This window comes from Sceloporus undulatus, chromosome 4 (genome assembly GCF_019175285.1).
Source record: "Sceloporus undulatus isolate JIND9_A2432 ecotype Alabama chromosome 4, SceUnd_v1.1, whole genome shotgun sequence".
NCBI lineage: Eukaryota > Metazoa > Chordata > Lepidosauria > Squamata > Phrynosomatidae > Sceloporus > Sceloporus undulatus.
Window position 1 is genome coordinate 66431730 of NC_056525.1, and position 13738 is coordinate 66445467.

Here is a 13738-nt window from a genome sequence, read left to right on the forward strand (position 1 = left end):
GTTCCCAAGCTCGAGAATCCTTCCACTGGAGGTCAATTGGCCCTTCCGCTTTCTCTCACCAGCAGGTGTAGATGTTTATTGGAGGGGAAGGGGTGATGTGAGTATTCATGTTTTATGAAACAGGTGTTTTTAATAACAATGTGTTTTAGTTGCTTTAATCATGTTTAAATAATGTGTGTGCGTGCATGCACTGTGTGCCTTCATTTCTGACATATGGAGACCAGGGTGAAACTCATGGGTTTTTCTTAACAAGAGTTGTCTTTAGAGGAGGTTTGCATTGCCTTTCCACGGGCTGAGAGCATGTAAACTTGCCCACCGGTAGGTTTCATGTCCAAGCGGGAATCGAACCCTGGTCTCCAGAGTTGATCAAACACTCAAACCACTGTGCTATTCGGGCTCTAGTGAGGTTGTCTTATTCTGTTAACTTGTGTAAATAATGGTGTTGGCGGGACTCTAAAATCATGTAAGCACCTGAAACCCAAGTCTAAAAGAAAGGCAGAGGAAAGGTACTGTCAGTAAAATAAAAACAAACAAAGAGCCTTTATGGAAAAAAAAATGTAAACACAGACAAAAGGACTCATAGCTAAATAGTAGGCTCTGTTCAGTGCAGTATTGGAAGAATGCCCATTTCTTCTGGGCTCCACGCATGAACATGTCTGAGTAAGAAAGGCACGTGTACCCAGGGCACAGAGAAGCAGAAACTGATTTGGTACTGAACATTAAGGTTTGCATCACACAGACAACACACCCTGTGGTTTTTACGTACACCTTAAAATTGAGTTTGTGCAAATATTACATGGGGTTTTTTCCCCAGGCCATGGAATCGGACAGGCACGTGAACAAAGATCATGGCCGGCTATACATGTATACATGGAGGCAAAATTGCATAGTGTAAAGCAGGCCTCTTGAGGGAAACAGGCACAATAACAGTGCTTTGATAAACACACTATCTTTCTCTGTCCATCCCTCCATGGTTGCGAAGCTAGCTGAAGCAAATGGAAGAAAGCAAAGAAAAAGGAAAATGGACAAAGATACGTGAAAAATTCTCTGCCAAGCCTCCTGAAGAAGATTCCAAATGATAATATCTACTGTCCAGAGTTCTTAAACTATATTTTGACAGGATAAAATACCAGCATTTCTGAAACAGATTTGTGTAACATCTCAGATTTCATCCAAGATCAGTCAATTTTATCTCATCTACGAACTGTTATCATGGGGACAATGTTTGGATTACACTGATTGTGGACTTGGTGAGAACTACGTGCAAAAGGGATAAGCCAGGGCTATTTTTAACATTTGTTTATGTGATGAACAAGTTTATCTTTAATAATTATTTGCCAGTATGTGGTGACTATGGTTGCCATTCTGTGAATTGTTTACATTTTTGTGTATTGGAAAGACTACTGTAAGATGTCATTGCAGCTGACGTGCTGGACCATAAGAGGAGTTGTATTTTCAGAGTACTTTTTAGAATTCAGAAATGATATCCTCAAACAATTACTATGTTGTGTCAAGCCCATGTTCCTGTTAATGTCCTTGTATATTTCTGTCAGACGGCTGGTACTTAGTTTTTGTGGATTTTTTTGGGCTATGAAGCCATGTTCTAAGAATAGTTTTTTCTTGATGTTTCGCCAGCAGCTGTGGCTGGCATCTTCTTTTTTGAAGTGCCAGCACAGCGCTGGAGAAACGTCAAGAAAACACTATTCTGGAACCATGATCTTTTAGCCTGAAAAACCACAAAAAACTATGGACTGCCGGCTGTGAAAGCCTCCGATTTCACAAGCTGGTACATCTGCAAGTGTACTGAGTAATATGTGCAAAAATGAGTAGCCTGCGCAGCACTGGTTTTTAATGTTTGCAGAGTCTCAGGCTTCTGCATGAGAAAATCAGCAATAGCATACAGTTGCCCAGAATATCTTTTCTGTTTATATGTCTTCAGGAGAGCACAAACTATGGGGCCAGATTCCCAATCTCCCAGTAAATGTCAGGACCGTGCTTTCTTCTCTGTACTCTCCAACAACACAAAAAAATCTCCTTCAGATCTTTGTCTTAGAGTTCTTGGGTAGGATGGTTCATGCTCCTTTGCACCGTTTGGCCTCTTTGCTGTAGGTTATTAAGCGAAGCTAGAACACCTCCTTGTCAGGGATGCTAGGTTGCATTTTATCTTCTTCACTGAGTGGAATAAAATGGATGCTCACTTCCAACTTCTAAAAAATTCTATGACTATTTCAATAGGTCTGAGAATGCTATTCAGTCTACCTGAGAAGTTTGCAGTTCTACCAGCATAGCAAGAAGAAATTCTTCACCCTCCCTCTTTTATTTATTTGATTTGGGTGTTAAAACTTATATAAATTTCCATTTAAATTTTTATAAATGTTCACAAAAACATACCCGAACACGAGAGATAGCAAAGCTGGTCTATTGATTAGGTCCCCCCCCCCAAACTTTCTCTTAAATCTGCCACATTATTCTGTACACTTGATGTACATTCTTGCTTTGCTTAGAAGGAAAACCGGTGTCTGGATATATGGAACCACCTCTTGTCCCCAAAAGAACTATTACTCTAGACCAGGCTTTTATCAAGCAATCTCCCTGCCTCATCAGATGGTGCCTTGTTTTATCTACAGGTGGTGGTGGTGTAACTTGAAACAAAACTAAAAATGACTTTTTAACTGTATAGCTGTCTAAGGGCTGAGGGAGGAAGAGGCTGGAATTCATATCATAGCAAGGGACATATTATACAACTGTAAGATTGGAAATCGTCTCTTTCTTTCTCCCTGCCCAATTGAATCTCTAACTGTCTAGGTGCTTCCAGCATCCATTCCAGTGATTACTGGTAGTAATGAAAGCATACTCAATACCTTGCCTCAAAAAGCTGATATACTTCAGCTATACCACTTGTTCCCCTAGAAGCAGAATTAACCTTAAGTATACTCTCTTGCCTCTTATCAGGAGAATAACATAGATTGCCTTTTCACAGTAAGAATGAATATGTAATCTTCACTAATGGGGTCACTATGGTCTTTTTTATTTCCTTAGCCAAATTAATAACCAACAATCAAATGATAATTTGGGTATTGGGTGAATGACATGAGTTTGAGGGACAAAGAACATTCTAATTGCCAAATGGAAATCCCAGGAACGTTGCTAAAAATTGCTATCAGCCTGAGTTGTTCCCTGGTGTTCCTACAAAGTCTCTGTGGAAAAAAAAGTTCTTTCATTCCCCCCCAACAATATAATGTGCCATCCAACTATCATTTGAAACTTACTAACAGATCATTCAGTTCCTACTGGATGAGACAAGATTCAAAGACTAAAAGAAAAAATCCACTGACTCCAGAGGGACTTTGAGATGATAAGCTGTAGAGTTAGATCCATGTATGTTGAACATTCCATGGACCCTCTGGAATAAGTTAAATATGCGCAAACTACTACTTGCTAGTCATCGTGCCAATACTATGCACCTGGCTTGATAGCCATCAAAATGTAGTGCATGGAGAGACAACTCTCTTCGTAGAAACATGGGTATCTTAAAGAGCAACAAAGTTCCCAAATATGTGGTAAACTATACAATCCACATTAATGCAATCCCACTAATTGACTTCAAGTCTTTGTGAATAAACCATCTGCAATCAACTTTACTAGATGATAAACAGAAGGTGGTGCTGAGATTCCACAGTATGGACCATGTCATTGATCCAGCTTTCCTGAAGATGAGGTTGTTGCAGGAACCTAGTACCACGTATCCTCAGGAAGTGCATATGTATTTTACAGTTTTAGCTTGGAGAAGTTGATTTTGCTTGTTCTCAGTGGTTCAGTGTGTTCTGGACATCCACAAAAACCCATCCTCTGCCTTCGCTTTCTTTGCTCTGTCATCTGAAATTTTAAAAGGGAAAGTCAAAAAGGTGCTGTTACCACCACCCTCTGAAACCATGCAAAATACTCACTAGAGCTGCCACTGTCATGCTCTGTATTGTGTGACAATGGTATATTCAAGGCCCCCTCTTAGGCTGGGGGAAATGTTTCTCAAAATGGAAATGCTGAAGTACCTTCCAGTTTGGGGGGGGGGGGGTCCCGTGCTTAAAATTGTTCCAGAGGACAAGGATACTTCCAAATTTAGAGCCTCCAAAATTGGGATGGTGACAAAAAATGTGGGCACGCCCTCTATCGGTCCAGCAGGGAGTTGGTGCTTAAAAACAAGTGTTTTAGATAGCAAAAGTGGGCTAATATGTGACATTTGAAAAAGGCCTAAACGTGCTTTGCTTTTCTTGGTCCAGCCCCAAGCATCCCCTTTTACTGGTTTTGTCTTACCTGCTCCTTTAGTTTCATTCAGCTGTGGAGTGCGATGGGATACTAACTTCATGGTAGAATTTAATTTATCCTGTAGACACGGATCTCATTTTGCTCCCCTTCCACCTTCATTACTGGACTAACGACATGGCTCGATACGTGGAAACCGTCCAAGTTCTTATTCTGAAGTGGTAATTGGGGAAATAATTTTAAAGCGCAACTGTAATAGTCAGAATACTATTTATTTATTACATGCTTAAACATCATAATATGGGCGTTCTGTAGCCATTCTACAATAACAAAACAAAATACAAGATAATTAAAGCAACAGGAAAAAAATGGCAAAACAATAAAACGCACTGGCTATTGGAAGAAGAAGAAACCTAACACCAGGAAGTTAAAGCCAGGTGACCCTCTTTGGAGATGGAATTTCTATGGACAAGGTGCCATCACTGTTGAAAAGACCAAATACAAGTTGCCTCCTTTAGTGGAGTGGTAACAGACAAAATGCCTCCAATCAATCTAGTTTTAAAAACATGTAGGATTTTAAAAGTTAAAATCAACATGTATAATTCGGTCTGGACGACACAATACTGACACCTATTTTTATTATTGAAAAAGTCCCCATTAACTATACCACAATCCTATTTTGAAGTAACTGAAATTTTTAACCTTTCAAACACGCCTTCTGTATAATTCATTGCAATAAAGATTACCAGAGCACGAGGAACTGTTGCAAGACTATCTGCTTAGACAACGTTTCTCTTCCTAACCTGGACAAGGGGGGCGGAGCTAGCAGACTAGCTTATATACCAACTTCCAGAGCCTTCCAGGAGCAGTCCAGCCAGAGGAGGAGAAGGAGAGGAGCTGCTGGCAGCCATTTGAGACCGTGTGTTTGGGGACCGTGTGCTCGTGCTGAAGGGGTGGAGCTTCTGTGAGTCACATCGTGAGTCACAAAGGGGCGGAGAATGCAGACTAACTTTATTACCAACTTCCAGAGCCTTCCAGAGCAGTCCGGCCAGAGAGAGGAGAAGGAGAGGAGCTGCTTGGCAGCATTTTGAGACCCTGTGCTCATGCTGAAGGGGTGGAGCTCTGTGAGTCACATCTGTGAGTCACAGGGGGCGGAGCTAGCAGATAGCTTATATACCAAACTTACAGAGCCTTTCAGAGCAGTCCGGCCAGAGAGAGGAGAAGGAGAGGAGCTGCTTGGCAGCCATTTTGAGACCTTGTGCTGAGACCCATGTGCTCATTGCTGAAGGGTTGGAGCTTCTGTGAGTCACAATCTGTGAGTCAAAGGGGGCCAGAGCTAGCAGACTAGCTTTATATACCAACTTCCAGAGCCTTCCAGCAGCAGTCCGGCCAGAGACGCGGAGAAGGAGAGGAGCTGCTTGGCAGCAATTTGGGACCGTGTGCTGATGAGACCGTGTGCTCGGCTGAAGGGGTGGAGCTTCTGTGAGTCACATCTGTAGTCACAAGTGGGCGGAGCTAGCAGACTAGCTTATATACAACTTCACAGCCTTCCAGAGCCGTCGGCCAGAGAGAGGAGAAGGCGAGGAGCTGTTGCAGCCATTTGAGACCGTGTGTTGAGACCGTTTGCTCGTGCTGAAGGGGCGGAGCTTCTGTTTAGTTTTAGTTTTCTTAACTCAACAACTCTACTCAAGTGGCATCAGGTTAGAATCATATACTGAAATATAACCTTGCCTTAAGTATCAGATAGCAGCCAGGACATTCCTTTAAAGTAGTATTCCCAGTGATTGACTGTTCAGTATAGTCATTACTAAAGGGACTTTGCCGTATGCACAACCAGGGATCTGCTGTAGTCACCTGCAAACTCTTGTGGGATGTTCTCTTCTTGCTCTACCGAAAGTCGAGAACTTCACATGCACCAAGTGCAAGTTTGGTAGCACTCTTGGAGGAGAAAGTGCAGCAGCTGAGTCAAGGTAGCTACACTTCAGCCTATTAGGGAACAAGGGATTTCCTGGACACCAATGAAACTAACCATCGGATGAGTACCATGCCGAGGAAGATGCTAGAGTGGAAGAGTCACTTGCCATACACAGGAGGCAGACAGCTGGAGAATGTCACAACGAGAAGTAAGCCAAGAAGGATTGTTGGGAGCTTGCCGCTAGGGAATCGATTCGAAGCTCTTTCCCTTATCAAGAGATGGAAGAAGAGCAGCATGGACACACTTCCGGGACAGAGCAGGGGAGCCTGAGAGTCCCACCGCGGGAACAGTCGCGCTAGCCTCGGAGGAGGCATGTGTGGTAGTGGGGGATTCCTTGCTGAGGGGTACAGAAGCAGTGATATGTAGGCCTGACAAGATGTCTCAGATGGGTGTTGTCTTCCAGGTGCAAAGATCCGGATGTGTGACAGAGAGGCTGACAAGACGGTCAAGCCTACTGACAAATACCCTTCCTTTTGGTCCAGTGGGAACCTAATGATACTGCAAAGACCAGCCTTCAGAACATCAAAAGGGATTACGAAGGCGCTTGGTAGGAAGCTGAAAGGAAGGATGTACAGGTTGTCATCTCGTCTCTTCTGCCAGTTGAAGGGCATGGTACAGGGAAGGGAGAGGAAAATAGCGGTATGTGAACAACTGGCTTCGCAGATGGTGCCGCCGAGAAGGATTTGGATTCTTCGATCATGGGCTGCGGTTCCATGAGGAGGGACTTCTTGCAACAGACGGTTGCATCTCACGCCAGTTGGAAAGAAATGTTTTTGCCAACAGTCTCCAGGACTTGATCAGGAGGGCTTAAACTTGAGTTCCGAGGGGAAGGGAGACAATATTAAGGAAGCGAAGAGGATGGCGAAAATAGTCAAACTGACATAGAGGAAACAAGAAAAAACGTGCAAGGACCCAACAGTGGGAGGCAAAAAAACTTGCACAGGCAGCAAGTAAAGGGAACCATGGTCTGCGATTGCTCTCTACACTAATGCAAGAGCAGGGAAATAAGCAGATTGAACTTGAACTCCTATGTACACCAAAGCAAATATGATATAAAGCATCACTGAAACCTGGTGGGATGAGTCTCATGATTGAATGTGGAATAGGAGGGTATAAGCTTTTTAAGAAAAATAGGCCAACAAGAAGGGAGGAGGAATAGCACTTATGGTCAGAGATATTTACACCAGTGAAGAGACCCAGGACCCATCATGGAAGCCAGGGGAGAGGCATCTGGATAAGAATCAAAGGGGAGGGAAAACAAAAGGAGGTTAGGTGGGAGTCACTACAGACCCCCAAGTCAGACTGAGGAATGGATGATATCTTTCTAGAAACAGATGACCACACAGTCAGAAAAGAGAGATGTAGTAGTGATGGGCGACTCAAACTATCCTGATATTTGTGGAAGTCAAAACTCAGCAAAATCCTCAAGGCCTAACAAATATCCCACTTGCCTGGAAGACAATTTCATGGTCCAAAAGGGAAAGAGGCAACAAGGGGGTCAGCTATTTAGATCTGACCTAACCAACAAGGAAGTGCTCTTGGGTAAGGGAGTAGAGGCAAGTGGGTGAGAGGGATCAATGAAGTAGTGGACGTAAACCATGTTGCAATCTGGAAGTTGTGTGTGGAAATACAGTGTGGAAAGAGAACCAGGCATAGTCAGACCACGCATCCGGGATTAGAAACGATAGTAAACTTAGAGGCAGTATGAGAGCGATTCCATGGTCAGAAATACTAAAAGATAAAGCGTTCAGGACGGATGGGACTTTCTCAAAAGGGAGGATACTGAAGGCACAATTTCAAAACCAGTTCCAGTGAGAAAGAAAAAGGGAGGTGTCTTAAGAAACCAGGATGGATGACTAAGGAACTTTCAAACCGAGCTAAGTTTGAAACGGAAACATGTATAAGAAATGGAAAAAGGGGGAAAATCACAAAAAGGAATTCAAAGAAATCAGCAGGATGTGTAGGGGTAAGTCAGAAAAGCAAAAGCGCAGAATGAACTCAGGCTTGCTAGAGAGGTTAAGAACAATAAAAAGGGCTTTTTTGGATACTGTCCGCAGCAAAAGGAAGAAGAAGGAAACGGTAGGGCCACTGCGTGGAGAAGCTGGCAAAATGCTAACAGAAGACAGAGAAAGGCAGAATTACTCAACACCTCTTTGCCTCAGTCTTCTCAGAAGAGAAAGGGTGCTCAACCTGAGGATAATGGAGCAGAGGCAGAGATGGGGATTTCAGACCGAATAGTAAAGAGATAGTAGAGGAACACCTTATTAATCAAATGAATTTAAGTCTCCGGGACCAGATGAACTCCATCCAAGGGTATTAAAAGAACTGGCAAATGTAATATCGGAGCCATGGCAATAATCTTTGAAAACTCCTGGAAACGGAGAGATCCCAGCAGCTGGAGGAGGGCAAAACGTGTCCCCATCTTCAAAAAGGGAAAAAAAGAGGATCCCAACAATATCGTTCAGTTAGTCTGACATCAGTACTAGGAAAGATCTGGAGCAGATCATTAAACAGAGAGCCATAATCACAAAAAAGTCAACATGGGTTTCAGAAAAACAAGTCAGCCAGACAACCTAAATCTCTTTCTTGATAAAATTACCAGGTTGGTAGATGAAGGGAATGCTGTGGATATAGTTATCTTGATTTCAGTAAGGCCTTTGACAAGGTCCCCATGACATTCTTGCAAACAAGCTTGTAAAATTGGGCTAGACAAAGGAACTGTTACATGGATCTGTAATGGTTGACCGGCCGAACCCAAAGGGTGCTCAACAATGGCTCCTTTTCATCCTGGAGAAAAGTGACCAGTGGGATCCCACAGGGCTCTGTCCTGGGCCCAGTGCTATTCAACATCTTTTCAATGACCTGGATGAGAATTGGGAGCTACTTATCAAATTTGCAGATGATACCAAATTAGGGAGAATAGCTAATACCCCAGAGGACAGGATGAAGATTCAAATGACCTGAATAGACTAGAAAGCTGGGCCAAAGCTAACAAATGAAATTCAACACGGGAGAAATGTAAGGTATTGCCTTGGGCGGAAAAAAAAATGCACAGATATAGGATGGGTGACACCTGGCTGAATGAAACTACGTGTGAAGGGTCTAGGAGTCCAAGTAGACCACAAGTTGAACATGAGTGAACAGTGTGATGCGGCAGCTAAAAGGCCAATGCTATTTTGGCTGCATCAATAGAAGTATAGTGTCTAGATCAAAGAGAAGTAATAGTGCCACTGTATTCTGCTCTGGTCAGGCCCCACCTAGAATATTGTGTCCAGTTCTGGGCGCCACAATCCAGAAAGGACATTGAGAAACTGGAGCGTGTCCAAAGGGAGGGCGACAAAAATGGTGAAGGTCTGGAAACCATGCCCTATGAGGAACGACTAGGGAGCTGGGGATGTTTAGCCTGGAGAAAAGAAGGTTAAGAGGTGATATGATCGCCCTGTTTAATATTTGAAGGGATGTCCTATTGGGAAGAGGCAGCTTGTTTTCTGCTGCTCCAGAGAACAGGACCCGGACAATGGATGCAAGCTACAGAAAAGAGATTCCACCTGAACATTAGGAGGAACTTCCTGACAGTAAGGCTGTTCGACAATGGAATGCACTCCCTCGGAGGGTGATAGAGTCTCCTTCCTTGGAGGTCTTTAAACAGAGGCTGGATGGCCATCTGTCAGGGATGCTTTGCTTTGTATTCCGCATGTCAGGGACTGGATGGCCCTAGTGGTCTCTTCCAACTCTATGATTCTATGATTCTATGGATCAGTCTGTTGCTAATGTACCATCTCACCCAGTACATTACCTTACACAAGGACTAGTTCAAAACACCAACTGCCTCACATATATTAAATGAAAAGCTTAGTGAGAATTAGGTGTCATCTATCTTGGTGAGACATCCCTGGATGTCACTACCAACAATTTCATATTGATGTTGAAAAGCACAAGGGATGAAACAGAGCTCTCTGGGCTGGAGTTTTCCATTATTTTCACCGCTATCCCCAAATGCATGTTTCCCACTAATCCTTCCACTGGCATCAACTCTACCATATTTCCTCTAAACCTCACTGCTTCCACCAGCTGTGAGGCTTTCCATTAATCCTTCCACTGCCACCAAATGTGAGAGATTCAACTTATCCCACTTCTGCTACCAATATGTGGGCTCCCTCCTGTCCCACTGTGGCAACCAACTGGGGAGGGGGGGGGACATAAATCTCCACATAGTTCTTGTGTGCTATTTTATTCATCTTATTTCCCCAATGGATACAACACCTCTGCCACCACAGGCAACATATCTGAATTGAAACTCTCCAGTATAATTCTCAGAGGTTCAAGTGTATAATATTTTTAAAAAAAAATACTGTACTTACTGTACTAGTTTAGTTCTGTTTTAATGATCACTTATGAATGTTTTTAATAGTATGTTTTTAAAAGATGTATAGGCTGCTTTGTGTCCCAATATATGGGGGGGGGGGAGCAGGAATAAAAACAACAAGAATAATTTACTCATCAGTAAATTTACGGATTACCTATTTAATAAATATAAATCCTGATTGACATTAACTCTTAGCACACACCGGTCACTCACTCACATCCTAACTAACTCTAGCCCTGATACTAATACTTCTAGTCTCCTAATTGTAATCTTGACAGACCTAACTCTCACTCCTGACCAATTCTCCTACACCAGTTGTTTGAAAATCTCAGACATTCCACTAATCACCACTCACTCCTAATATTCCATTCTCTCACCCCTCTTCCAACAGATCCTTATCTTATTACATATACTACACGTAGTGTCATACTTTATCTAATAAATGAAATAACATCCTGCCCCCAAGTCCATAACATCACATAGATTCTTACAGCAGACTACCATGTAGCAGAGCAGTAATCCAGCATTACCTGGAATCAACTGTCCAAATAACATAAGCACTGAATGCAGTCCACCCCCAACCAAGCATATCCAAGATACCCATGGTAAATAGTATCAAGTGCTTCTCAGAGGTCCAAGAGGACCGTCAGGGTTGCACTTTCCCATCCAGTGAAAGGTGGCTTCAGAGTAACTAAAGCAGTTTCGGTTCCAAAACTAGTACTGAAACTGGCCTGAAGTGGATCCACTAAATCAGTTTCATCCAAGGGTGCTAGCAGCTGATCAGTGAACATGTCCTCCAGCCTCTGATATTTAAACCAGACTTATGCTTCTGAATATTCCAGATTCTGCAGCTAATTTGGCTGGTTTTATACAAACATTTGCAAATGATTTACAAGCCGATTCTGTGCTTTTAAAATGAACAGGATTGCATTTTTGATGCACCTTCCATGTGGTGAAAGCTAACTATGTAAGCCTGTCCTTATCACATAAAAAGCAGTGAGTAAGGTCTAGTGAAGCATTCATTTTGCTGAACAGTTCACTATGGCAGGCACCTTTCCTGTCCTGCATCTACCCCTGACCCATGTTTGGTTCTCCCTTTTTCTTAAATGTCCTACATTTTGGGCTGAGTTTTGTCCTGCAGTTGTCCTATGGTTTGGTCTTGAATTTGTTCCACATTTTGTCCCTGGTAATAGTGGACAATTATGGCAACCCGTGAGGAAGAAAGAAAATTTAGTCCATTGCTGGTATGGCATCAAGTAAAGTTCATGCTGGAGCTAGGGCTCCTCAGAGGTCTTGCTAGTGGGTATGCATAACAAAAACTAGGAGAATAAAGTTACTTCACCAACTGTCAGGCACAGTTATTGTAAAAGCTAATTTGCATAAACTCTGGGAGAACAAGTGGGAGCATTAACATAGTATTCTCACTGATGGAGATGAACTAATAAAAAAAGCTAAAGCTCAAAGTCTACTTGTTGGATTATTTTTTAAAAAAACATTAAACTGGCTTGGTGTACCATACAAAGGTGAATATTCAGTTGTACATACCTTTATCATTTGTGCTACATAACTTTCAGGCCCTGTGTAGTCAGTCTTATTCTTCACTCGCACCAGAACTATGAAATATAGGTAATTCCACATATTGTGCTCAAATTTAATGTGCTCTTCAAAGGATACGGTCTTGTTGTCAAACTTATCCCTTTCAAGCCCTGAAGAGACAGAAGAGGAATGTGGTGACCCTCCATAACTCCTGTTCAGAGGGATTGGTTTTGCCAACGTATTTCTCTATTGCACGTGATCTCCAAGAGCCAACATGGTGCAGTGGTTCGAGTGTTGCACTACAATGTTAGAGACCAAGGTTGGAATCCCCGCTTTATTATGGAAACACATTGGGTGACTTCGGGCAAGTTACACTCTCTCAACCTCAGAGGAAGGCAAAGCCAAACCCTCTCTGAACAAATCTCAAGAAACCTCCCCATGATAGGTTTGCCTCAGGGTTTTCCATAAGTCAAAAATGACTTGAAGGCACACAACAACCTGACCTCCTGTTGAAGCCCATAGTAATCTGAATACTATGTGTTGGATCCAGATTTTGTGGCACAAAGGCCACACCTCCCAGCCCCTGAAAATGCTTCTTTCCCACAATAGCCCATCCAGCCCTCTAAAGAACTACACAGAGGACTGGAAGACCCTGCTGAACAGGGTTGAGCTCTTGATGGGGGGGAGGGTCCAACACAGCTGCAGTCAGAGCCCTTCCATTTTCCAAAGGCAGATTTCTGGATCCAAAACATAATGGTCATTGATTGCTTGGACATGTTCCCACTCATCCCTCTGCTCTCTGGTAATACAGAACTAGCTGTGGGGGGGGGGGGCTGCAATGTTTAAAAGGCAGAGGTGGGCTTTTGTTCATTGCATGGTTGGAAGACAATTACAAGTGTGTGAGTCACACATACACCATCATAATTCATAAACAGGTTGGCAGCCATTTTTGTACTGTAGGCAAATGCTTTTGCATTTGAGAGTGCTTATAGACCAAACCTTTTCCCACCAAGTGGCCACAGTCTTTATCTTGGTTATTTCATTTGGTCTCAGTGAAGAGGGTGGCTGTACAGCAACCCTATCACCTCTGTTTCTGGCTTGCCTGAATGATCTAGGAAATGTTTGCTGGGTTTGATGGGAAAGCTTTCTGGATACAAACTCACCACATATAAAACAGGTTGTTTTTAGGATCTCTTCTTTTTTCTGTTTCTCACTCCTTAGATCTGCAAAGGTGTCAATGATGACACCAAATATGAGGTTGAGGACTATGATTATGACAATGAAGAAGAACAGGAGGTCATAGATCACTCGAGCAGGAAAGAGGGACTCCTTTAGGATACAAAAGCAAAGATGGGTACAGTATTAACCTTAAGCACAGTTTGTTTGTTTTTTTGCTGGAAAATGTCAAATATTTCCCCTCAGAAATTGTCACAAGACTGTTCTGTGGAAAATAAATCATTTGAGTTTAAAAAGGAATAAAGTGTAAGTTTGTGACAGACCTGTGAGAAAGGCAACTTGCAATATGATAAATCTGTCTCAGAGCACAGCAGAGCAGCCTGGAATGCCCACTGATTCCAGTAGGACAGAAGCATTTTGCACTG

The 13738-nt window shown here is 42.9% G+C and overlaps 1 protein-coding gene across 4 annotated transcripts in view; it reads right to left on the bottom strand.

Moving 5' to 3' along the window:
* Positions 1 to 13738, bottom strand: part of ITPR3 (inositol 1,4,5-trisphosphate receptor type 3) — a 161484-nt gene that overhangs the window by 3186 nt on the left and 144560 nt on the right. For all 4 annotated transcript variants that reach the window (XM_042462366.1, XM_042462364.1, XM_042462363.1 and 1 more), the window contains 2 exons: positions 13301 to 13466; positions 12147 to 12307 (listed from right to left, as the gene is read on the bottom strand). In XM_042462366.1, the coding sequence (XP_042318300.1) occupies positions 12147 to 12307; positions 13301 to 13466 (327 nt within the window). The remainder of the gene's footprint in view (positions 1 to 12146; positions 12308 to 13300; positions 13467 to 13738) is intronic.